The sequence below is a fragment of the Chionomys nivalis genome, chromosome 12 (genome assembly GCF_950005125.1).
Source record: "Chionomys nivalis chromosome 12, mChiNiv1.1, whole genome shotgun sequence".
NCBI classification, from domain to species: domain Eukaryota; kingdom Metazoa; phylum Chordata; class Mammalia; order Rodentia; family Cricetidae; genus Chionomys; species Chionomys nivalis.
In genome coordinates, this window is record NC_080097.1 from 15,074,859 (window position 1) to 15,101,151 (window position 26,293).

Sequence of the window (26,293 nt, forward strand, 5' to 3'; positions counted from 1 at the left end):
GACAGACTAAAGACTCCCTACCACACAGGGTCCTAAAGAGGCTGAAAACACAGGACAGATACGACACTATCTGAAAAGGACAATAAAGGTTGGGTTCCTCAACAAATTCTCATACGATCAAGTCTAGGAGGGACTTGGGCAGTCTCTGGAGTCATCTTGTTCATTTCGCAGATGAAGAAATGGAAGTGATCTGTCTTTTGGCTTTCTCTCCCATTTGCCTCAAGAGAGGCCCAGATGGTCTATCCTGTCTCAGGCAGGAAGTGTCCATCTGGCAGACACCCTGAATGATGCAGCTGGAGTCCCATTGAGGGGATATCTTATCCTGATATGGGAAAACATTCATCAAGTCCCCAGTTATTCTAGAGCACTGATGTCGTCCATCACCACACGAGAAGCCAGCGGGATGGATTGTCCATTAGAATCGCATACATAATCCTAGGAGAGTCCCATTCCATTAAACTAGAGGGAAAGTAAATCAAGTACAATTTTAGTTCTTAAGGTTGAAACTAAAGGTTCAAAACAAGGTGATCTTTCCTAGTTCCTGTAACAGGATACCTAAGACCAGGTGACATAAACACAGGCCTTTCTCTCATAATCCTACAGGCACTGTCAGATTGGTGTAGTGAGGGCTCCTTCCTGGTTTACAGATGTCTGTCTTCTCTCTGTGCCTGTGCATGACAGGAAGGCCAAAGAATCTCCATGGCTTTCTATTACATGGTTACTAAACCCCATTAAGGGTTAGTCATTAATTAATTAATTAATTAATGGTTAGTCATTGGTTATGAGCACTATGCTCTCATGGCCAAATGGCCGTCTGAAGGTCTTACCTCTTAATGCTATCACTTTGCAGGTTCAAATTCAACACAGGAATTCAGGATGTTCAGTCCTTTGCAAAACTGGAGACCATTTCCACCTGTGGTACTACCAAAAGCAGAATTTCACTTTGGCGCTCACAGCACACCAAGTCTACTGCCAGTTGTAAGACTCCTAGCTGTAGGAAACCAGAGCCAACAGCACACAGGAACTACCGATGCCCCAAAGAATGCTGAAAGCAGTCACAAACTTGAGAGTGTCAAGGTCTGTAATAGAAGGTTTGTTACCAAACCCAGGTGCAGAGGTCAAAAAGATGGGCAGGAAATGATGCAAAGAAGCCAAGCAAAGCTTCTGACATGCTCCTGGGACAGGAGAAAAATCTCAAGAGTTCAAATGTATCCAGGAACTAATAAAATAATAATAATAATAATAATAATAATAATAATAATAATAATAATAATAAAAGCCAAAAATGTCAAAGTCTTGGAGGGGGAGAGAAACATAAGAACATAAGCCTGATACTTCAAGCTGCTTTTCTTCTTGAGATAGTCATTGTTTCTAGGTCAGCCTAAGAGTGGAGAGGCGGATATCTGCCGAGAGACTGGAACACTAAAGAGAGCTGCTGGCTGCCACACTGAATTGGAAAGATTATCTGTTTGTTTTTTGAGACAGGGTTTCTCTGTGTAGCCCTGTCTGTCCTGACCCTCGCTCTGTAGCCAGGCTGGCCTTGAACTCACAGAGATCCACTGGCCTTTGCTTCCCGAGTGCTGGGATCAAAGGCGCGTGCCACCACCACTAGCCTGGGTCGATGTTTAAGAAACACAGTTCCAGGGGTTGAGATTTCCTTCACCCTACATAGGCATGAAGGCAAACCTCAAAGCATGGAAACCTCTAAGACCTAGACACAGTTCCAGTGGTTTGCTCTCTGAATGAAGCTAACCTCCTCTTGTATCCAGAAGCTAACTAACATTCTCTCTGTGACAAGGCCAGCCACTCAGACCTTAAACCACCATGCTGTCCTATCTTTGGGGGTACACCGGACACATCCAGAGCGAGAACTAAAGATGGAAAATAAAGAAACACACTAGGAGCTGACCTAGTAAAATAAATAGGTCCTAGTTTTCAAACAGGGCCACCTTTTCTCCCTCTCCCAGGTAATCTGTCAGACAAGAGGACCTGACCAGGACACCACCACTCCCAGCTTTTAACGTGGGTGCTGGGGATCTGAACTCAGGCCCTCACACTTGGGAAGCAAGCACTCTATCCGAGGATTCATCTCCCCAGTCAGTCCCTTTTGTGGAACTGGTCACAACTGTATTTCTTTTGTTGTTTTGGTTTGGTTTGGTTTGGTTTATTGAGACTGGATCTTTATAACCCAGGCTGGACTCAAACTCACTATGTAGCTGAGGATAAACTTGAACCCCTGATCCTCCAGTCCCTACCTCCCTGCGGTTGAGAGTACAGGCACACAGCGCCACACCAACCCACAAAAACATTTCTTCACTCCTTCGTGACTGGTTCACAAATCCAGGCTTTCCCCAGACCTCTGGAACCTTGAACTACTTACTGCTCAGTGCTTGAAGCTGCACATGTAAGAGGTTTAGAGAGGGGCTAAGAAAGGTGGGGGATAGGGGAATCCGAGTCCAATCCGAGTCACAGAACCGACCAGACTGAAGGAGATGAGTGGTCACATCAATTCCACCGATATTCCTCTCTTGTTTTCCATCAGAGAGGCCAAAACTTAAAATTAAGGTAAACCTTCCCAAGGCCTAACTCAACCCACTTTCTTAGAATTTTTCTCCCACTTCACTTTCCCCAATTTCCTCTGTAGACATTGCAGTTCGTGCCCTACCCTTAAGGTGTCCTCAGAGTCACGCACTCGCTCCTGTCTTTCCCCTAGGCCTGGCCTGGCACTTTCCCTGAGGTAATAATATCTGGAGCCAAGGCCAGCATAAATGAGGCCACAAGAGGCCCTCTCCCCTGGCGGCATTGAAACCCCCAGAATGAGAGAGTTCTAACCTCACAAGCACCTCCACGGGGAGGTACTCGTTTGCTCCCTTTAAGTGGGCCTTTGGGCACCGCATTTGTATGACATGCACATTTGAAGACAAAAAACAAGGAGAGGATTTTTGTTCTGTCTCTCCTTTCCCACAATCCCTTTCGGAGACGAAGCAGTTAATGCAGCGTTCCTCCTCTTGGCTGGAGTTTTCATGTTTTATTGGCACTGTTTTATCCCTGGAGACAATGGCAGATTGTTTCTGCTGTGCGCAGAAGGATCTTGTTCTGGCAGGCAGGCTTCCAGTCAACAAGCTCGACATCCTCTGCAAGAAACATGCATGTGCTTTGTTCCAACCTGACTCTCACGTCCCTTCCACAGGCAGCGTCATTCCAGCCTGCCGTGTCAGTTCACGCGCGTGCACAGAACTGAAACCAAGAAGACTCGAAAGCGCAGTTGAAGCAAACCCGGGGGAAAGAGGCAGCTCTTGAGATCATAGGACAGAGCTGCTTCTGAATGCCAGCTCTGATCCTGTCACCTGGCTTAAGGAGAGCCCTCTTTCCCTCACTCCTTTCCCCGCCTTAGCTGCCTTCAAACAGCGTGTATTGGGCAATCCTTACTGCAGCAATCAGTCTTGATGAGCTGCTCTGCCAGCAGGTAGGAAAGACATTTAAAGCAATACGGTACTCCCTACTTTAGCAGGAAGGTACATCCCCACAGCCGAAAGCACCCATTCACGCAGGCCATAGCCCCCTTCCGAGCATCAGCTACACTGCATCTTAGAAGAAAACAGGCACCCAAGGTGGCCTCACTGAGCTGTTCTCGAGGGGTCAAGAAATCAGAACTAAGAACAGCTAATCACCAAGACTCCCATAGAGCCATAGCTAATAAAGAACAAAATGTTTCGTTTATTAGATCTTAAAATGTTTTCGAAGTTGAGCGTGGTAGCACATGATTTTAATCCGGGCACTGGGGAGGCAGAGGCAGGAGGACTGCAAGTTTCAAACCATGATGGACTACAAAACAAGACCCTATCTCAAAAGGAAAAACATTCTATGAAGACAGAATTTAAGGAGACAATCCAGTCAAGGTTAAGGGCTTAGAAATGGTCACAGAATGTAGTGGTAGAATTGGGTATTTAAACCCTTTTCCAGGGTGGAAAAGACAAGTCTTCTATGTTAAAAAAAAAAAAAAAGAAAGAGAGAAAGAAAGAAAGAAAGAAAGAAAGAAAGAGCCATTGCCTTCAGAAGGTGGCATGCAACTCCCTAATGTTAGTCATGTATCTTTCCTCTTTCTATGTGTGTAGGCATGTATTTATCTGTGTACCTGTTAGGGGACACATGTGCACACGTATATGGAAGTCAGAGATCAACAGGCATTTTCCTAAGTAACTCTCTACCTTCTCTTCAAGATGGAGTCTCTCACTGAAGCCAGAATTCACCCATTGGCCAGACTGCCTGACCAGCAAGTCCCAGCTCGTAAGCCTGTCTTTGCCTTACCTGTACAATCCTTGTATCTCAAAACCACACAACTTGTTTGATGTCCCAGGTCACTGCTGGAGGGGAATTTATCTCAGCATGGCTGATGCCTTGCGTCTCCTCCTTTTCTGCATTAGATGATGTTTACATGAGGCTCTGATCTGGAAGCTTTTGAGTAGTTCCTACAATGAGTTGGGTTAAGACCTTGGGGGCTATTAAAGATGGAATGAATGTGTTTTATATGGGAAACACTAATTTGGGGAAGCATGGATGGAATAGTAAGGTTTAAATGTCCTCATTCCATTCTCTGCTGCTGTCATTGTGTCAGTATTAAAAGATGGGACCTTGAAAGGTGGCTAGGCCATGAAGGTCCCTTCCTTGTGAATGACATCACCTGTCCTCAGGACAAAAACAGCAAAAGGAGCTGGTTGTTCCTTGTCCTTCTGCCGTCTTCCACAAGGGGGCACTGCAGGAGGGCACCAAGCAGGTAGAATGCTAATATACTGATTAGGGGGTGGGGTAGTCTGTCACAGCAGCGTCAATGGAGCACACACTAAAACACAATGTTTTCAATAAAAGCAACAAGGTGACAAAGTTCAGAAGATCCCTTGTGGTGAAGGTAGATGAAAGGGAAGCCACTGGGCCTTCAGCTGTTCTCACGCTGAGCGACGGGATACAGCGACACATCTGTTCCCAGTGATGCCCTTCACACACTTCAAGTGTGTGGGCCTTAATAAAAACTGACAGAGGAAAAAGGAAACAGTTTGAGGTAACTAATTAGGCCCGTTGACTACTCTGAGACGCTGGAATGCTTTCGGTGAGCCGAGCTACGCTGACTGAGGATAAGGCGTCCCACTTCTATGTGAGATTGCGTGAGCGGATTCTGGAGCACGAGAAGTCTCCAGTATGTAGGTCACAGGCTGATTTTGACAGGGTGAACAGGCTTTACGCTTGTTTATCCAGCAGCTAAGCTGTGACTACTGTCTACAGCGGTGTGAGTGTCCAGGGCTAAGCCTTCCTCTAGTGTCTCTGGTTTTGTTTCCTCTGTTGTCTTTAGACTTCCCTGGTGACTCCTTCTTAAATAAGGGGTCAAAGCAACAGCCAAACTCAGTGTTTAGGACATACATTTTCCTGGAAGTGGGAGAGAAAAAAAGTTCTATCTAATAGCTTTCTGAGTCAATATTATCATTTAAATTTAAAGTCTGTAGTTGTCCTTTGGAAATTGAAACAGGAAAATTACCATTGAGTCTACAGCTATACTAGGCTACAGACCAAGGCCCTGAATTTTTTAAAATAGTTATTCATTCAAAAATTGATTTTATGTTACAATATTTTTTCTCTGATAAAATTATAACAACACCGTTGGTATGTGTCAACACTGTAAGAATATTCTTGCAGTAAAAATGAGATTTCTCCCGGTTGTGGCTTGAATGGAAATAGGCTCATATGTTTGAATGCTCGGTCTATATGTGGCGGAACTGTTCAGGAAAGATTAGGGCATCTGGCCTTGTTGGAGGAGGTGTGTCATAGGGGGTGGGCTGTGAGGTTTAAACACCCAGTGTCATTCCCAGCCTCTCTTTCTCTGTTTCCTGCTTGGGGATCAAAACGTTAGATCTCACCTTCTGCTCCAGTGCCGTACCTGCCTGCTGTTTTGCTTCCCACCGTGACGGTCACAGACTCTAACCCTTTGCAACCGTGATCCCCGCATGAAATGTTTTCTTTTATAAATTGCCTTGGTCATAGCATCTTACCACAGAAGCAGAAAAATAAGACACCCCCTAATGTGGTTAGTAAATCATGATGAGATTAATATATACATTGGAAACTTTTCCCCACCAAAGGCTTGCTGATGGTTAAGCTTTCATACATGGGTATCCACTGGTATTTGATTTGAATATGTAAGGCATGATGTGATTTTTGACACAGTTCCTAGACTGATAGTTATATTAACAGACTTGATCTCATAGTCTACAAACTCAGACTATGAAAGTAGTTTCTATCTCCACATGAACATTTTCCACGAATGATAACAAATTAATGCTAGTCAAGCATAACTTCTCAAGACAGTTCTGAAATTTTTCTTTACCCTCTTTTTGATGTCTGCAAGGTGGCATCTACAACATAGACAGATCTATACAACACCCAGGGACTACTATCAAAGGGCACCAGAGACTATTGTTATCCATGCATACCGGCATTTTCTGCTTGTCCTTCCTCTTGTTGGTCTCTAATGCAGGACAACGATCCATTCCAATACCTACCACTGCCCATGGTCCTATCTTGCTTTTCAGATAAACTGGACAGTTCCTCTGGGTCAACTTTGTATAAACCTCGGAGCTCTGTCAGTCTAAAAACTCTTTCCTGAACCACTGGATGATGACGTTTCTCTCTCTCTCTCTCTCTCTCTCTCTCTCTCTCTCTCTCTCTCTGTGTGTGTGTGTGTGCATGTGTGTGTGTCTGTTTCTGTGACCATCTCAAGGGCAGAGCAAGGTTTAACTGCTTTCCCTACTGCCTTGTCCAGAACCATGCCTGTACCATGGCAAAAGGGAACTGTGGACTCTCATTCATACTTAGGGCCATTATCTCATTGCACCAAAAAATTAAAATTATTTTGGTACTTTATTTCAAAATAAGTATGACATTAAAAACGGAAGTCTGCTCCTTTTACTGCCATATATACATGAACAATTACTAATTCTGTGCCAGTGACTAGCCAAGGTATTTACAACACTGGTTCGTCTTCACTGGGGAGGCGTGACTGATTCTGAGAGTCCTCTTTAATGGCATTAATGAAAATATTTCTTAAACATATTCCCAGTGGAGTAACAAGCCGAAGTAGCAGTTCTGCCTGGACAACTCACCCGCCCGTGTATGAACACACATCAGACCCATAAAGAAACCCTGCACGTTCATCGCAGCCATGGCTCTTTCCATCAAAACAGCTGCAGTTTGAGCGCTTCGCAGGGAGCTGAAAATTCTGGTCCACATCAGGGGACTCTTCGTTTCTTCTACGCCAGCGCTAACCCCTTTACTAATCAAATTACTTTTTCCTAATCTAGTTTTCAAAATCAAGTGACCCCAGGCAGAGCTACATACTAGTTCTTTAAAAACAAAACAACAACAACAAAACCTGGGGGTGGGGGTGGGATGGAGAGTGTCATCATGGCTTGCCAGCAAGACTCCATTGAGGCCCATGTGGGGGGGGGGGATTCCCTTTCGTTTTGCGCTAAATGTCAAGGAGCAGTTGTACCCTGGACCTTCTGCACTCACTCATCTTCTCATTCTGCCAAGTGAGGCATTTTAGAAGGGGCATGAGAGGCACAGCTGGACCATGACTCACCCTCCTGCGAACCTCAGCTGGACCATTAGAGCCCCCCAAGCAGCCCAAGAGCCACGATTAAAATCTCTACTCTCTGGCTACTGCTGAAAGCACTAATGTCATGCTCCATCCTGTTTATAGGCCCTGATTTACCGCTGCTGGACAATGACTGCATTCACTTCTTTATTTCCATGCGTAATGCTGCCATGAACATCTTTATGGAGTATGTTTTCCTTCTGCTGAATTCTTTCCATGTGATAAATTCCCATAAATGAGATTATTAAAACTCTTCCAAATGATAATTATGACAATTGTATAAAAATCAGATTTAGGATAAAACTCTGTTAAAAGAGAATGCAAGTTTGCCACAAAACTAACAATAACTGTGCATGTGGTCAAGATGTGGAGAAACACACCAACATGAAAATTGTACCAACATAACAGGGTTATGCTGGTTTCTTTTTTCTTTCAATGTTCATAAAATACTGTTGAATTTTGATGGAATTTTTAAAAAGACCCCTGACATTTTCTAAGCTTAGGAGTTTGTCAGTTTCTCATTGGAGATTATTGTTCATAGTCTTTAAAGAGCCTATAAAAAAAAGAACGGCTTTCCGTCAGAGCCTTACAGCTTTAATTACACAGACTATACTTCCATTGTTTGGTGGAGGCTTCAGTAATTGAGAAGTATCTAAGGGACAATGACAGAAAGAAACATCCCCATTCCACTGTCCTCCCCTTTCTCCTAAATATGCACTCTTGGGGACTGTTGTAATCACAACCGGCTAGTAACTAAGTACACAGAGAGCAATGTTTTCATATTTCCATCCTCATTCAGATTTTAATCTAATTTACATCTTATATGCAAATTCCAGAGGAAAGGCAAACAATAAGAAGGAAATACCATTAAAGTTTAAGTGTCCAAGTTGGGTGGACAAGATGAAGTAAGACATAGACTTTATTTGTAAAATTATCTTTAAAAATTGCCTCAGAGCCATGAGTGTATTCTAATTGCTTATTAATTTCAATCAAATATAATAGACCACAACTCTCTTCTTGTTGTTTCCAAGGTTCATTATGTCATGTCACTCTTTCTTTTTTAATAATCCTTTCTTTTTGAAAATCTTAAAATGCATGTTTTGATCAAAACCACTCCATTCGCTTCCTTCCAACTTCTCCCCTAGTTCCTCAACTTTCCCTCACATGTTTTGTGCACTTCAAGACCCACTGAGTCCACTTAGAGATGCCTGTATGTTCATGAATACCTCAATACTGCGAAGCCTCTAAAATTATTTGTTGAACTTACTCCTCCCTGGTAAAGCCAGGTGAAGAAACGAAGACTCTTAATGTCCCTGACATGATGACTTCAATAAAATACACACAAGAGAGGGGGGTGAGAGATAGAGGTGTGTGTGTGTGTGTGTGTGTGAGAGAGAGAGAGAGGGGGGGAGGGGAGAGAGAGGGGGGCGGGAGAGAGAGACAGAGAGACAGAGACAGAGAGACAGAGACAGAGAGACAGAGAGACAGAGACAGAGAGAGCAAGAGCACCACAAAAAGTAGCTCATAGTAAACATAAGAACAGCCTCGATTCCCTTCCTATGCTCTTCATAGTTGCCGGCATGGTTGTCTTTGTTTGCTGGGTGGTGGGAGCACACACAGATCATGCCCTACAGGCCACAGACGCCTGTGAAAGTCCCAGAACAATTTATAAGTTGCTTCTCTCTTTCTACCATATGGGTTCTAAGGATCAAATTCAAACCATCCGGCCTGGCGTAAGACACCATTATCCTGCGACCTCCTGGCAGCTCCCGGACTTGAGTTTTAAAAAGTGATTTTCACTGAAATCATGTAGATTTGTTTTTGAGAAACAGCACAACCTTCAAAATAAAAATGTGCCTAGGCTGAAAGCTTCCAGACAGTAAAGCATGGGCTTGGAATAGAGTTCAATGAGAGAGGGCTCACCTTGCTTAGACATGAGGCCCTAAGTCTTGTTCTAATACCAACAAAAGAAGAAAGGAGGAGGAGGGGAGGAAGCAGGTACATGTGTTGAGCTGAAAATAAACTGAGATGAAAATGCATTGTTATCTGTTATAACATAAAAACAAAACTATCTTCAAAAAGTTGATTCGCTTGCATGTATTAAACTGTAACCCCATCTCCTAAAACAAAAACCAACGACAAAAAACTGCAAGAAGTTTAAATAATGCTGCAACACGCAAACCTAATTCCATACCAGAGTTGTTTTTCTCTCAAATCTTGAAGTCTGATATACAAACATGTCAGAGGTCAAGATGGTGATAATAAACTTAGAGCTTTAAACTGGTTTCTGAAAAGATGACATTCCATCTGTAAAACTATATTAACAAATTACATGCCAGCAAGTTTATTCCATAAGGGCACTGTTAAAATAACAAACGGCACATTACCATCTAATAGCTGAACTTTATCAAGCATAGCTTAAAAATAATATGCTAGGGCTGGAGAGATGGCTCAGTGGTTAAGAGCATTGCCTCCTCTTCCAAAGGTCCTGAGTTCAATTCCCAGCAACCACATGGTGGCTCTCAACCATCTGTAATGAGGTCTGATGCCCTCTTCTGGCCTGCAGACATACACACAGACAGAATATTGTATGCATAATAAATAAATAAATAAATATTTAAAAAAAAATAATATGCTAATATTTCATGGCTAACTCATAAATTCAAATGACACAATAGCAATTAAAAACTCTAAACTCTGTTTATCAACATTATAAACTGTACAAATTCAACTTCTTTTAAAAATAAATTACTATGTCTCTTTTCCAAATCAAAAAAAAATGATTGTTTAAGAACTTAACATCCTATTTTGATTGCTGTCCTTCCCCAAGTCCTTTCTCTCAAAAGGATTGAGTTACAGTAGCCAATTCTTATTTAAGTTGCCGTATACCTCACCGCCCTGACTCTGGTGTATGAGAGGAAGCACTGTGTACCCTGAGACCTGTGATCACAGAGGTGTTCTCAGCAGGCCTCAGACACAGTAAGGACTATCAGATTCACTGTCGCCAACCTTGTGCCTTTAAAATAGTAAATGCCGTTTTGACAAAAAGTGTTGAGAAACCCTGACTTTTTCTCCAGTTGGACATGTTGAACTCTACTCTCCTAGTTATAAAAGCTTTAACTGAAAACGTGGTTCAGGTATGTATGTGCTCTGAGCTATGTGGGCAGCTAAGGCAGGGGGATGGCAGATTCAAGGGCTGTTCTGAACTATAGCGTGAGTTCAGGGACAATCCTGGGACCCTGTCAAAATAAAAACAGGGCTTGAGGTACAGTTCAGTGGTAGAATGAGTGCCTAGCTTTCATGAGGTCCTAGATGAAAAAGAAATGGGTGGGGGATAGAAGCAGAAAAAAAATACCTGTGATTATGACTAAAATTTATGAACTACTTCAAAGACATGTCTAAATTGGGATTTATCTGACGGGCTTAAAATAATTGGTTGGAGATTAGTAGTTTTTTTTTTTTCTGTGAAGTACAGCCTTTCAGTTTAATTTGGTATAACAGGATTCACATTTTAACTTTCAATTTTTAAAAGTCATCCTAATGCACTACATAGAAAAACACATTTTTCTATAAAATAGTCGATCGCATAACTACATCTAAATGGATTATTCAGCCCATAACAAGCTTATTCAAATACAATAAAAATCACTTAAGATACTTTTATATTAACATCCAAGCTCTGGTTCACATTCACTCAAAATGGTTTAGATGCTGTGGGTCTTGACTTTCTGTCTTTAAGGCATCATGTAAATGTGGCCAAGGGTCTTTCAAAACAGAACAGCTGTCCAAGCTCACAGGAAACGACAGGACATGCGTGGGAGTCCACTTATCTCAAAAGGAATACTAAAGTTTTAAATCACACTTCAGTTGGCAATCCTGATTGGATGATGAGATTTATGTCTACTATTGAACTAGAAAAATTATAGAGGATTATATAATATACATTTGAACTTACAGATTTAAGGGAGAAATCAAAATAAAAATGTGATGTTCTAATGTTGAATCAAAAATGGCACATACATATGCAAAACCAAAATATGGATATAAAACTAAAATGCAATTGTAATGGATTGCTATTTGGTAGCTGAGCTTCCTTGTAACTTAAAGCTACAGGAAGACACAGAGACGACAGAGCCTCAGAGTGAGTTCTCTGTGCTACCCAGTGCAGGCCCCATGCAGGTAACTTAAAGCTACAGGAAGACACAGAGACGACAGAGCCCCGTTCTCCTCCCCCAGGCTAGGACTTTATTTCAAGGGGTGGAGCACATGGACTTCAACCAACAAGAAAAATTCTACAAAGGAGAGAATTAACGTGAATTAGGGAAAACAATTTAGGAGGCTCAATTAGCAAGCAAAACATATGTTTTATTTACCAAAAACAATGAAAAAACCATAAAATACAAGAAATACAAAAGAGGTAATAAAACATAATAAATTTTATTTTTCCTTAAAACTGGAATAATGGTCATGAATAGTTAGATGTGCCTTTTAGTCCGTGTCTAGCAATCAATTTTGTATGTTCTTTGTAGCTATATTAAGTGACAATCTTTACATGTAAGCAGTAATGCAATTTCTATCATCTTTGCTGCTGCTGTTCTAAAGCTAAGATAAAAATGAAAACCCCAGGAAACAGTGATGTGTAAGACGCCAAGCATTGTAGCTATGGACATAAAAGCAGCACGCACTCACCACAGACACTCAGCACCCCTATATTGCACAGATACATTTCCATAAAATCAAAATATGTATTTTCTGTTATTCAGTTCATCTTATGTTTTTACAAATTACAATCATTAAGCAAGGCGCTATTAACAGAAAAAGATTTTATTTGCTAAGTTTAACAAATTAAGCATTTAAAGAAAAATGATTACAATAATACTGAAAGATACTTTTATTGGCTTTTTAAAAGACAAATGCAAATGAGAATATATTTGATAAATCAATTTTTAAAATTGTCTTAGATGTAAATAAATATAAGTTCTAATTCATTCTCTTCTTGTAAGAATTGCTAAGGTGAGTAATCCTCAAATCTAAATCTCTTGTTTGAAAATCCCTAAAACTAGTATTGCCTCTTAGCTTCTTTTTCTTTAAAGGGCATTTGGCATACTCACATCTTCTTAGCGTTCATCTATCTTTAGAAACCATTCTATCTTTAAGAAAGTTTATTTCTATATATTTAGTTTACTTAATTTAAAATTAATAAAAAGAAACCTAGACATAATTCTAAGAAAAGAATGTAAAAAGCAACTTATGTATGATTATTTACAGTTTTCCTAAATAATATCATACTCAAAAAATCTGACAAATCTTTTCTAATAATCACACTGCAAGTTTTAATAAACATCACCTACAGCAAAGAATATTTCATGTTTGGAATTACCAGATGAATCTAAGCCAAAAACTAAAGCATTTGACAAGATTAATAATGTAATTTTTATTACGCTAACAGTCAAGTCAGAAGCATTTACATGCTGGAAGTGTTTACCACTCAACTCTTCCAATTTTATCAAACACTGATTAACCAAGTATGACTGGACTTTGCAACAACTTTGTGGACTTTCAAGTATATGCGTATCTTTTAAATAGGCACATATGCAAATGTGCAAAATAAATGAAGTACAGACAATTAAAAAATGAGCAGAAATGGCTTTTAAGCATAAACCACCCTGTCATTTAACTTCAAAGCTCCACCTCTCATAGCTTCCTCCTGCTCGCAGTAGTCTTCTATCCTAGCAAAGCTGTGGTTTACAGATGACGTGGACATTTCACATTGGTACGAGGAAGGAATGTTGGCTTGATGCAGTCTGGAGACAAAGAAAAAGGCACTCTTAAAATGTATTACGCTATACTTGTAATCATAATACAGTAAAAACACATTTTATAGCTGCATTTCATTTAAGTATGTAACAGTCTTTGGATAAAGATAACCATGTGTTTTAATATTTTTCTAAAAGAAAAAGCCTCTATAAAAGACCTTCATGGAGTCTACAATATTTACATTATATCTGACTCTTTAAAAACCACAAAATAATCACACTACTCAGAGAACAGTGCTCAAGTTAGCAATATTCTCTGCCTTTTAATATTGTTAATACAACAAATCCTTGGTGCCACTATTCACGCAGACATTTTAATGATTAAAAAGAAAATTTAGTATCTTATGGGAATAGGGGATCTTGAGGAACACTTAAACTAATATTTTAATATAATCCAGAAATACCTTTATATACACATTATATTTACATGTATAGTCTTCAGCAAAAATAACAGTATAATTTTTTTTTTTTTTTTTTTTTTTTGGTTTTTTCGAGACAGGGTTTCTCTGTGGTTTTGGAGCCTGTCCTGGAACTAGCTCTTGTAGACCAGGCTGGTCTCGAACTCACAGAGATCCTCCTGCCTCTGCCTCCCAAGTGCTGGGATTAAAGGCGTGCGCCACCACCGCCCGGCTAACAGTATAATTTTTATCTTTTTAATTAAAATATAATTGAATCATTTCCTCCTTTCTTTTCCTTTCTCCAATTCCTCTCACCTAAGTCCCTCTTAAAATCAGGCCTCTTTTTCTCTGTTACTGTAAAATATAAATATAACCTGCTCAATCCATTTAGTGTTACTTGTATGTAAAATTCCAAGGCTGACCACTTGGCTCTGGATAACCAACTAGGGGTTCATCCACGGGGAAGACTACTTCTCTCAATCTCAGAATTCCTTAGCTGCCTATCTTCATGCAAGGGTGGGGTACTTATAATAAGTAACAAAAACTATAAATGTAAATAATCAAATCATAAACTACACAGTTTCCTTGCAAGGAGTAAAATCCTCCCTCAGTAGCTACAATGTGTTGGTTTCAGGACCTCCCTCCAACTTCAAGCTCCTCTGATGCTCAAGATCAACAAATAATTGGCAGGTAGGCAAACATGTGTGCATCCTCTCTGTGTGTGCCACCTCCACTCACGTGCAGTATTCAATACTGTCCAATACACTGGACTGCTGGGACAGCGACAGGAGGAAAATGTGCATGTTCAGTAGGGATGCAGTTCTTTTCAACTGTCTTCAACCCATGGTTGGTTAAGCGCATGGAAACAGAGCCCATAGATACAGAGAGTTGAGTAAACATATAAGCTCTCTTTATCTGAAGAAACCCCTTGGCTGTTTAATAAATGCTGACTTCACACACAACTTCCGGAAACTCTGAGTAACTATCAAGTTCTCTCTGCTCATTTTTTTTCTTACTTTGTGACAAAGTGCTTTTCAATCACAAATCTGGGGTCATTCTGGGTTTTTTGCTTGTTTGTTTTCTACAGACATATGCATGAACCTTGCACTACATTTGCAGAATAGCCATCCTTTCTTCGTAAGTATGTTATTATAAAAATCATTCTTTTCAAAGCCTTCAAGTGTTACGCTGCTAGTTACTTCAAATGCACCAATGACAAAACATTAAAGGAAGTTGAGAAAGGAGGATTTAAATTTCTCTGGGCATAGAGGTGCACACCTATAACTGTAGCACTTAGGAACACCCCAAGTTTAAAGCAAGCCAGGACTACATAGCAAGAGCCTGTCTCAAAAGACCAAGGGCAAGGGCTAACATGCTTGCTTGATCTACGTGTGAAGTACTAGGCTTGATCATGACACCACAAAATATAGAAAATATGAAATAGTTTTCATTTATGATTTTGTATTTTAAAATTTAAATTAATAAAATTCAATTCAAAAAATTTTTATCTAAGTTATCTATGAGGGTCATGTAACTTATTAAATTTCAATAAACTATTAAGTGCATAGCAACCAGCATAAAGCACACTAAATATATTAAGTAAAAATTATGAGTGCATATTAAATATCTAGCATGTATCTGGAAAATATGATCCTATAATGTGAATAAACCAACATCACATTAACATTTCTTACCTCTATAGTAAGAAGAAGTACCTTGTTCTATGCGCAGCTGCCATACTTTCAGACATGTTTCTGACTTTTAGGTAATTAACAAACCCTCTGAAGAAAAGGAGGAGGCCTAGGAAGATTGAAATAACAGATATGTTCTTAACATAAGGGGAGCACACAGACAATAGACAATTATAAACATGATTTCTTCTGCTCAAGGAAGTAAATTTGCAGAATCCCATTTATTCTATATTGTATCTTAAAATATAATGATAACTCCATCGTGATAAAATATAATAACATTTTATTGACATTCTTCCAATTCTTTCAATCATAACCGTAACAAAATTAAAGCAGGGTAAGCTATAAAAATCCAAAGTCACATAGAAATATACAAGCAATGATCGTGCTAAGTAGCAAAGTTAATGTATTTTAAAATAAGCCCAGTCCTAGAAATCTTACTTTTAAAAAAATACAAAAACTTATTCTTTGTGGATTTCACATATGTTGTGTGATATTTTGTTTGTGTTCTGACAAATAAAGCTTGCCTGGACATCAGAGGGTGGAGCTAGCCATTAGTTAATCATAGAAGCCAGGCGGTGGTGGCAAATGTCTTTAATCCCAGCACTCGGGAGGTGGAGACAGGAAGGGATGAGGCAGGAGAGACAGGATCTCACCCCTTTGGACTGAGGAATAAGAGAGGAAGGAAGCAACTGACAGCTGCTCCCAGTCTTTCATCTTTCAGGTTCCAGCCCATATCTAACTCCCTGGTTTTATTGATCAATGCTCTGACTAATGCTTCCCTTAGCTTTCATTCTGGCCCCACTCATCTCCCCAATTCCTCGCATCTGCCCTCTGCCCTTGCAACCACCACCCAATCAAAACCAAATTTAAAAGAAAAACCAAAGACCAATCAAAACAAAGCTTTAAACAAAATAAAAACAGAAAATTTAAAAGAATCTTGTTGGGAAGTTGTAGTGTTGAGACACAGATTACCCTTTAGTCTTTCCTTTTATGAACCTTTCCGATGACTGTAACTACTGAGCAAATGAAGATGTCTATTTTTAAAGTTCCCAGACAAAATGAGTGCAGATAAAAAAACAAGCCTGTCTTCTTACAATATAAAGTGCCTAAACTTGTGAAACTGCACACAAAGATGGGTATGTTTTTAAGTTTTTATTTTTAACTGAGTCTAATAATAAAAACTGAGACAAGCCACTCCGGTGATTTCTGTGATTGGACAGCTGAGGTGGCTCGCTAATCAAAATGCTACTTTATATATTACCCACTTACTTCACTAAAAATGTCTGTGAAATGCTTCTGAGTTTCAGATACAGAATGTATTAGATAGTGTAGAAGCATTAACATTATTCATACCAGCCTCTAAATATTCACATATACTGTTTTCTGGAAAGCACCTAACTCCAGTAAATCTGTCACCAGAAACTGTGGGGAGAAACAAAAGCAGAAGGCATAGATGCATGTGACCGCCTTCACTAGGAAGGAAGAAAAGTGCTTGCTCATTGGAAATCAAGTCCAAAACAAATTTTACCCAATTCTCAGACAGTAATCAGGGCACTGCAGAGGGGCACATGTGTAACAGACTGGAGAGAAGGAACATATAAATGTTAAGGAAATGGAGGCAGGAAGTTTCAATCAAACCTAGTCCCGTCTGCTCTTATACTCAGCTCTCTCCATTTGTGACTTCCTCTCTAGGAACTCTCCCCTCATTCCCTTCCAGATGCAGGCCAAAAACAAAAACGCTGGTTTGTTTGTCTTGTCTTTTTCAAATACAACAGCACTATTGAAAAATAACAGATAAAATTTAGTTGTGAGATCCCTTTTTTTGTCTATGAAGCTGCTAGCCTTTAACATAGTTGTTCTACTCAGGCGTTTTCTAAAACAAGGCATTCATTTTCCAGAACCCACTCAGTGACTACTACCCTTAGCATCCTACTTGTATTTTGCTCGTTTTAAGTATGAGACGGCAGCATTTTAGCGCTGATGAAGTCTGCGTACTCCTGTAACTAAATCTGAGATCCTGGCTCTGATGGGAACAGGGTTGTCGCCCGCATTCTATCCCATCGTTATCTTCTCTAACTTCACTCATCTTTTAATGCACGCATAAGCAAATACACTCACTTTTATGTTTAAATACTTAATAGAACTGATAGTTTCTCCCCCCTTTTAGATAAAAGACTCAACAAAAAGCAAAAAATTCAGGAGGCTAGGACAGAATTAACAATATATAAACCTATCTTAACCATTATATAAATACGATCCCCAACATAGTTGCAACACTAAAATAATTTCACTATAATAATACAGAAAGAATTTAATGACCTTACCTGGCCACCAACAATTTGTTTTCCCAAAAAACCCTAAAGGTTCAATACTACGACTAAAAACCTAAAGGAAGACTGCCACCTACTGTAATCTAAAAGAATTAAAATATGAACTGGCAATCAGGACTTAAAATATGGGTCAAAAGTATAATATGATGTTAAATTAACTTAATTACCATGTGTTATTGTAAAGTCATAAATTTCACTAACATAATAAAGAAACATGCCTTACAAAAAGACAACTAAACCAAAGTGCTGTGATCACTGGGCATGACGCCTTTCCCTGCACTGGCAGATTAATGATTAATAAAGGGCACATTTCAAAAGCACAAAGAATGTTTCCATGATCCAAAAATAAGAGAAAGCACTGACTGCTCAAACCCTCCTACTTGCATAATATCATTAAAATTATGCACATGTGTTTCCTAAGATAATTACTAAAGATAACAATATTTGATTAGGTTGAAACTTTCAAATTCTGCAGGGCTTAATTGCTACTCAGCCTCTAGTTCTCTGTGCTGACAGCTTCTGCTTTTTCCACCTAGGAGACACCACCTAGGAGCCCCCTCTAGGAGTGGTGCCCTCTAGGAGTGGCACTCAGAGAGCTGGGAGCTGAGAAGGGAGAGTGCAAGGATTCTACACCAGAGACCTTATTTCTGCACAACTAGTAACATAGATTATCTGTACTTTATGATCTTAGAAATACAAGTTAACTGAGCAATAAGCCAAGATTATTAAGAATAAACTTACCAAGTACAAGAAATATCCACCAAAGCCAATACTGTCCATTGAAATAGCCAGTAAAATAGTCGGAAAACTAGGGAGTGAACATATGTTAACCATATTTGTATTATTAAATTTGAACATTCAGATTACTCTAAGTTTTAGAATACTTTATCTCAAATAATCTTTAATGCTTAAAAAGGGCATATAAAAGCAGCATGAAAGGAAAGCACAGGAATAATACTTAATGGTATACATATGTATCTGGGGGAAACGCTCTTATACAATTGCAAACATATAAAATGCTCTATGAACAGAACCTCTACACTGCCTGCAGGGAATAAATGCCCAAAAGTTACATATCGGAACTAAACATTTTCTTCATTGAAAAGTTAATGTCGATTTCTTACAGTCTCAAAAACTACAACTACCATTCCACATATGCCACAGCAACCTGCTGCTCTGGATATTAGCACAAAAGACATATTAGTTTAATCTTAGCAGACAAGGATATTGTGCTGACCTCTAGAAAAAGCGCTTTGACCTTCTGTACACCCCCTAGTGTTAATCACTGCCCAAATACCAGACACATAAAGACCCCCAACTCATTAGAGACTTTTCATTTTCAAACTAGATGCCTGGCGTTCAGCTCCCAATGGCGAGCTGAGAGTAGCTAAGTGAACCCTGAAGTGGCATTTCAACAGCTGCTATTACTAGCCGTGTTTGCTGGTCTCCTATTCTGTGAGTTGGGAAGTTAACAGGGCCTCGCAGCACAGGGCACAGGTATCTTCTTTTGAACAGACATTGTACTTAATGGAATTTAAAAGATTTATCTTAACCTATTATGGATAATTCTTCCCTATACAAGTAGCTTATGTACCTTAAATTATGTATACTTTGTATCTTAAATTACTTCAAAATTATTTTAAGTATTTCAGATAACCAAAATAATTAAAAAAAAAAAACTTGTTTTAATTTTATTTCTTTCTATTGGTCTCAAACTGAATCTTACCTACCTAAAAATAATTTTTTTAAATGCAGATTGATGCCTGTATCTGAAATTAATTAAAAGTATTTCCAACTATTTGTTGGTAATTTCTATAAAAGCTTAAAAATCTACAGCTTTAGTAATAATAAAAATACAAATTTCCATGGTATCACAACTTGGGAAGTATATAAATGGAGATTATCAAACCATTTTTTTAAACTACTGAAGCACCTAAATGTCATAGTTCTCATTGTTTGATTTGAATATACTTTGAAAAAGCCCTTGGCAAACTCTACATTATTCTTGGTGACCTTGATCAACCTTAACTAAGAACAAAAAGGCATAGGAAAAAACACTTTAGAAGATATTTAAATTATTAACTTATTAAACAGAAACCTTTGTGTTTTTTAGTTAAGGCACACCTGTACACATCACAAGAGCAGAAAGTATGAGTTATTTAAAACATATATACTGTATTTCTGTATACTATATGTATATACATACACCTGTATACTATATGTTCAAAACATATATACATTATTTCTGCATGCTGTAGGTAACTAGGCAAGGTACTTTGCTTTTTATACTCAGAAATAATCCCATGAGGCAGTTATCAACGTATGAGGAAACCAAGTAAACGCTGAGAACATTTAAATAACTCAAAGTGAGGACACAGATACTACAGGTGGAAGCATTTTCTTATTGCAAACTAACAATCTTTCACATACAGTTAAGGCACATATAGCTATACCAAATCTGCATGGTTAAAGAATGCCAAAATAAAAAGTGTAAGTCTTTACTGGGTGGAATGTGTGTTCATGAAGCAAACACTGCAATGAACAACACATTTTAGGTAGACATTATCAAGATGCTTACCCTAACAATAAGGATCCATTTGATCAGAGAAAGGCCAAATCCACAGATAGCACCATACCTTCCAGCTATGGTGTTGGTGATACAGAAGGATAAGCAGAATCCAAGCCAGTTGAAAATGAATGCCACTAAAAATAACAGAAACAAGCTTTTTAAGGTCATAACTTCTATAAGAAACACAGTTAGTAGCAATGCACCACTGCTTAAATGAAATAGCAATTTCTTTAACTCTACCCACAGACTGCCACAGCTGCTGTCTGCATCTTTATCCAGTACAACAAGCAAATAAACTACTAAGCTTGGCTCCTTCAGTCTACTCAACAGTTTCCTTGAGTTATCAGTGTGTCAAGGCTTATTACTAGGTGTAAAACTACATTATTGTTAAAGAAGTTTAGTTTTCATTAATCTTTTAGGGAGCAAATAAAATAAGTATTTTGACTTTTCATGTGTGTATCATTGTATTTGCTCATATTCACCCCTCCACCCTCCCTCCTCTCCTCCCTCCTACTGGTCTCTTCCTTTAGATATTCCTTCTTTATGTCTCTCATATGTATGTGAATACTTATAATATGTGTAGATTTAAACATATGTGATTTAAACGTAGGTTCTGGATGTGAGAAAGCAGATACTTGCTCTTACTTCCTTTCCATATTCTCACTTAGAATTTCATGTATAAACAAGCAAAATACCACATCACAATATTCTTCCTGTGGAGTCTGATCTCTAAGGGATCAGTCAAAACTGGGCTTTTTGCAAAGGTAAAAACAAAATAATCAAATATTCCATAAATAAGAAGTTATAATTCTAATATATTCTTTTTCTGGACTAAATACCAATATAAACCTAATCTAAAGCTATTTTAGACAATTTATACAGACAGAACAAGTCTGTTTTCAATACATTAGCATCTATATTACCCTTTAAGGGAATGGACCTTTTGAATTTTATGATAGATTCTTGATGAATATGCTCAGTGTCATAATTATTTGAGAAATGGAAATTAAAATCATAATTAGACCACACTACATGCTTTCAAGAAAGTCTAAACTAGAAATATCACCAATAGTAGTTGTTGACGAGGATAAATAAGAGCCCTCAACTATCTACTGCTGCTGAAGCTGAGAGAGAGGTGTAATGAACACTTGAGAAGGGAGGCTGGTATTCCCCCATGTCAGCAGTATTTCACTGTTGTGACAAACATCATCCATAACCAAAGCAACCTGAGGAGGAAAGGTTTATTTGGCTTACACTCCTATATTACTGTTCATCTTCTAAGGAAGTCAGGACAGGAACCCATACAGTATAGGAACCTGGAGGCAGAAGCCATGGAGAGGTGCTGCTTACTGCCCTGCTCCTCATGACTTGCTCAGCCTGTTTTCTTATAGAATCCAGGACCACCAGCCCAGGGGTGACACCATTTACCATGGGCTGGATCCTTCCCGATTGATCACTAATTTAAAAAATGCCTTAATTGAAGTTCCAGTCTCTCAAGTGACTTTAGCTGGTGTCAAGCTGGCATACAACTGTGGGGCCACAGAAGTGGGTCCAGTCCACCTTGACTAAAGGCCAGAGAGCCTAAGCTACTCTTGCTCTTCCCAAGTTACTGACAAGAAGTCTGATTTAATGAGTGGTTACCAACAAGACATCCTGACCTAGAGTGTAGTTACTTGGTGTTTTGGACATTAAGATGGCCCATAGAGGTGGATCTGCTCCATCTTGACCAAAAGTCAGAGTTCAAGCATATTCCAGCTCCTTCATTTTAAAGACAGGAGGTTTGGCCCAAGGAGTGGCTGCCTACAGGATACATGGTCTAAAGTATTGTCATTACATGTCCTGCCTAAAATATCAGAATGCTTAACTCAGAAAATAGTGGCTTGATATCTCAAGTATTGAAGCAAGTGATTGTTGTTTGTCCTTTGTGTGGTGTTAAAGCAGTCTTTTTGGATCGGGGTATATAAGCACACACATTCAGTGTTCACTGGATAGCCCTCCTGGCTCCACCCTCCTCCTTTCATGTCTCTGCTCCTCTTGCCTAACATTTCTAATCCGTACGCCCTACCCTGGAACACTCGAGCCCATAGAGACTGGACCCCGACAGATGTTACCCCAACATGTAGCTACCACATACAACTATCCAGCAAACCCTGCAAGTCACATTTACATTTCAAAACTGTCTTCTGGTTCTGCTTTATTTATTTTTTAAGTGCTAAGTTACAAGAACCCTAATTTTTCTTTAGGTTTTCCTGGTCTACAATAAGAATGATCTGGGTAATTAACCGTAATGTCTCTTACATTCTGATACGAAGAATCTGACACACTAGATACAAACGGTTACAACTTTTCTTTGGAGGAAAAGCTTTCACAAAATGGTCCATCACATTTTAAAGCACTTGCATTCAGTCACTTTCAACCTGGTCAATCATCTAATGGACCAAATATTAATTTCTATAGAGTTAAGGGACAAGCAACTCTATTCCATTCTTTTAAAAAATTTTTGAATTTTGCATGCAAATGGATGGAAACAGAAAACACTATCCTGAGTGAGGTAACCCAGACCCAAAAAGATGAACATGGGATGTACTCACTCATAATTGGTTTTTAGCCATAAATATGGGACATTGAGTCTATAATTCGCGATCCTAGAGAAGCTAAATAAGAAGGTGAACCCAAAGAAAAACATACAGTTATCCTCCTGGATATTGGAAGTAGACAAGATTGCTGGGCAAAAAATGGGAACTGGGGGGTGGGGTGGGATGGGGAAAAGGGGAGATGGGGAGAGAAAAGTGAGAAGGGGAGGATGGGGAGAGCTTGGGGGAATGGGATGGTTGGGATAATGGAAGGATGGATATGGGAGCAGGGAAGTATATCTTAATTAAGGGAGCCATTTTAGGGTTGGCAAGAGCCTTGACTCTAGAGGGGTTCCCAGGGGTCCAGAGAGATGTACCCAACTAGGTCCTTGGGCAGCTGAGGAGAGAGAGCCTGAAATGGCCCGATCCTATAACCATACTAATGAATATCTTGCATATCACCATAGAACCTTCATCGGGTGATGGATGGAGATAGAGACAGAGACCCACACTGGAGCAATGTACTGAGCTCCCAAGGTCCAAATGAGGAACAGAAGGAGGGAGAACATGAGCAAGGAAGTCAAGACCGCGAGGGGGACACCCACCCACTGAGACGGTGGGGCTGATCTATTGGGAGCTCACCAAGGCCAGCTGGACTGGGACTGAATAAGCATGGGATAAAACCGGACTCTCTGAATATGGTGGACAATGAGGGCTGCTGAGAAGCCAAGGACAATGGCACTGAGGTTTTTTTTTTTTGTTTGTTTGTTTTTTTTGGTTTTTCGAGACAGGGTTTCTCTGTGGTTTTTGGAGCCTGTCCTGGAACTAGCTCTTGTAGACCAGGCTGGTCTCGAACTCACAGAGATCCGCCTGCCTCTGCCTCCCAAGTGCTGGGATTAAAGGCGTGCGCCACCACTGCCTGGCCTGGCACTGAGTTTTGACGCTACTGCATGTACTGGCTTTGTGGGAGCCTAGCCGGTTTGGATGCTCACCTTCCTAGTTCCTAGACCTGGATGGAGGGGGGAGGACCTTGGACTGCCCACAGGGCAGGGAACACTGACTGCTCTTTGGACTAGAAAGGGAGGGGGAGGGGAGGGGGGTGTGGGGAGGGGGGAGGGGGAGGGAAAAGGGAGGCGGCGGGGAGGAGGTGGAAATTTTTAATTAAAAAAAAATTAAGAGGCAGTTTATGATAACACCTAACTGAATATGAGATTACTTCCCATATTCTACTAGCCATTATCCAGAGATAGAAATATACACATTTCTTCCCTTTTATTTTCTATACATAAAAATGTAATTATATCATTAAATCTAACTGTAAATCTTTTCTAAGTTTACATGAGTTAAGAAGCAAGAACACAACTGTTGTAAGTAAAGAAGGCAAGAATTACACCTATGAATGGTTTTAAATAAAACTCTTATATCTGTTGTGATTTTGTTTGCAAAAATATAACCTGAAATGCATAAGTTATAAGGTATATTAAAGAATGCATTTCCAAACTACCAGTTTAAGGATGGAATAGAAACCAAGTTGCAATTTCAAAAATAGCCACTAGATGGTAGTAATTACAAATAAATCTATGCTTATCAAAGCAGGCTCTGACAATTCCAGAATAAAATATAATTTTAATCTTATTTAAAGTATTTGTAAAAACGGAAAGCATAAAAGCAATTAATTTGTAGAAATATAATTTTACAGAATTTTACTAAAATTCAGAAACTGTGTATTAAATCTAAGAATATATATATATATATATTGTCACTGACCAAATATAATGTTACCATACATTTATAAGTATTTAAAATCTAAAACATGAATGTTAAATAAAAGATACAGTGGTTAAAAAAGCAATGTACATTCAGAGTCAAATACTTGGATGACATAAATGGCCATGCTTTTATTTCTAAGGAGGCTGCTATTTATATCGATGTCATATTCATAGTTTTTTCTAATTGGTAGTTTTCCCTTCAGGCCATGCGTGTGTGTAATGTAGATGTGTGCATATATACCTTTTTGTTTTTTATGTTTATGTATGAACACATGTGTAGAGGCCAAAAGTTGCCAGTGGGTGTTGGTCTTCCTCAGCTGCTCCCCACTTTATTCATGGAGGCAGGGCCTCTCATTGCAGCCCAGAGACCCTCAGCAGCTGGTCTAGCTACCCAGCTTGCTCCAAAGAGCACTATCTCTTCCTCCCAAGTGCTGGAATTACAGGCAGCTGTCATGCCAGCTAAACATGGGTTTAAGGGATCCAAATTCTGGTCTTCATGTGTGCACGGCAAGGGCTTTACCCACTGAGCCATCTCCATTGCTCCAAAATTTCTTAAAAGTCAGAACAATGAAAGGAATTAATGTTTAAGATGCTCTTTATGTAAATAAAATGTGAGGAATTTGACAGCAATATAAGAGCTTACTAGAAACAAAAATCAAAGATTAAAAACTAAGGCTCATTAGACTAGCAGTATAAAACAGTAGCAAGCGCTTATGTGTAACCAACAAATCCACTGCCTTTTCATGGCATCAACCATACCCATAAAACTGACAGCAAAATGAACTTGGGATTTAAATACTGTACATACTGGATAGCAATGTAAATATAATTACGTGAATTTGAAGAGAAAGTTGCTCTTTCTTTAGTTTCTTTTGTTTGATGGATGAAATAAAGAGAAGAAACCTCAAACTGGGAAGAAGGGTTAAGCCAACCTCCAAACTAAAGGAGTTCAACACATGAAGAATGATTATTTTTGAAGGTGAGTTTATCATTTTACATTAAGTAAACTATTTCTCACTTTCATCTCTAATAAACAATGTGTAATTAGTATGTTTGATTGAACATTAGATGTCTACTATTGGTTTTAGCCACTTAAGCAATTTAGTCCATGCTTTAATAATATTTACCAACAAATTTAATACATGCTAATCCTTGGGTTAGGAAATAAAGACAATGATAGTCTTCCTTCACAGTTTAAATTTACTTTGTAAGTCAAATAATTAATGATTTTGTATGATGTTAAAAGTATTAAGGATTTTAGCCTTCTAACTAGTCCCCTGAATAAGACTTACATATCCATACCTTTGAGGCACTGTTCTGGATTTCTAGAATTTTCCTTTCTCCAGCCCTTCTGATTTCAACCCAAAGCAGAAATGTACAGTTCACTGCATATATTACTACAGCCTCAAAAGGACACAGTATTTCTCTTAAAATTCTCATTCTGCTTTTTCCCCTGTAAGATCTCATATGCATATGTAAATATGCATATACTTCTGGCCAGC

General features: G+C 39.2%; 1 protein-coding gene across 1 annotated transcript in view; it reads right to left on the reverse strand.

The window, feature by feature from the left end:
• Positions 1-11,342: 11,342 nt before the first annotated feature.
• Ndfip2 (Nedd4 family interacting protein 2) overlaps positions 11,343-26,293 on the reverse strand; it is a 48,953-nt gene continuing 34,002 nt past the window's right edge. The window contains exons 5-8 of the mRNA XM_057786578.1: positions 20,459-20,583; positions 18,622-18,688; positions 15,551-15,656; positions 11,343-13,446 (exon numbers count right to left, since the gene is read on the reverse strand). Coding sequence (XP_057642561.1) covers positions 15,553-15,656; positions 18,622-18,688; positions 20,459-20,583 — 296 coding nt within the window. The 3' untranslated portion in view covers positions 11,343-13,446; positions 15,551-15,552. The remainder of the gene's footprint in view (positions 13,447-15,550; positions 15,657-18,621; positions 18,689-20,458; positions 20,584-26,293) is intronic.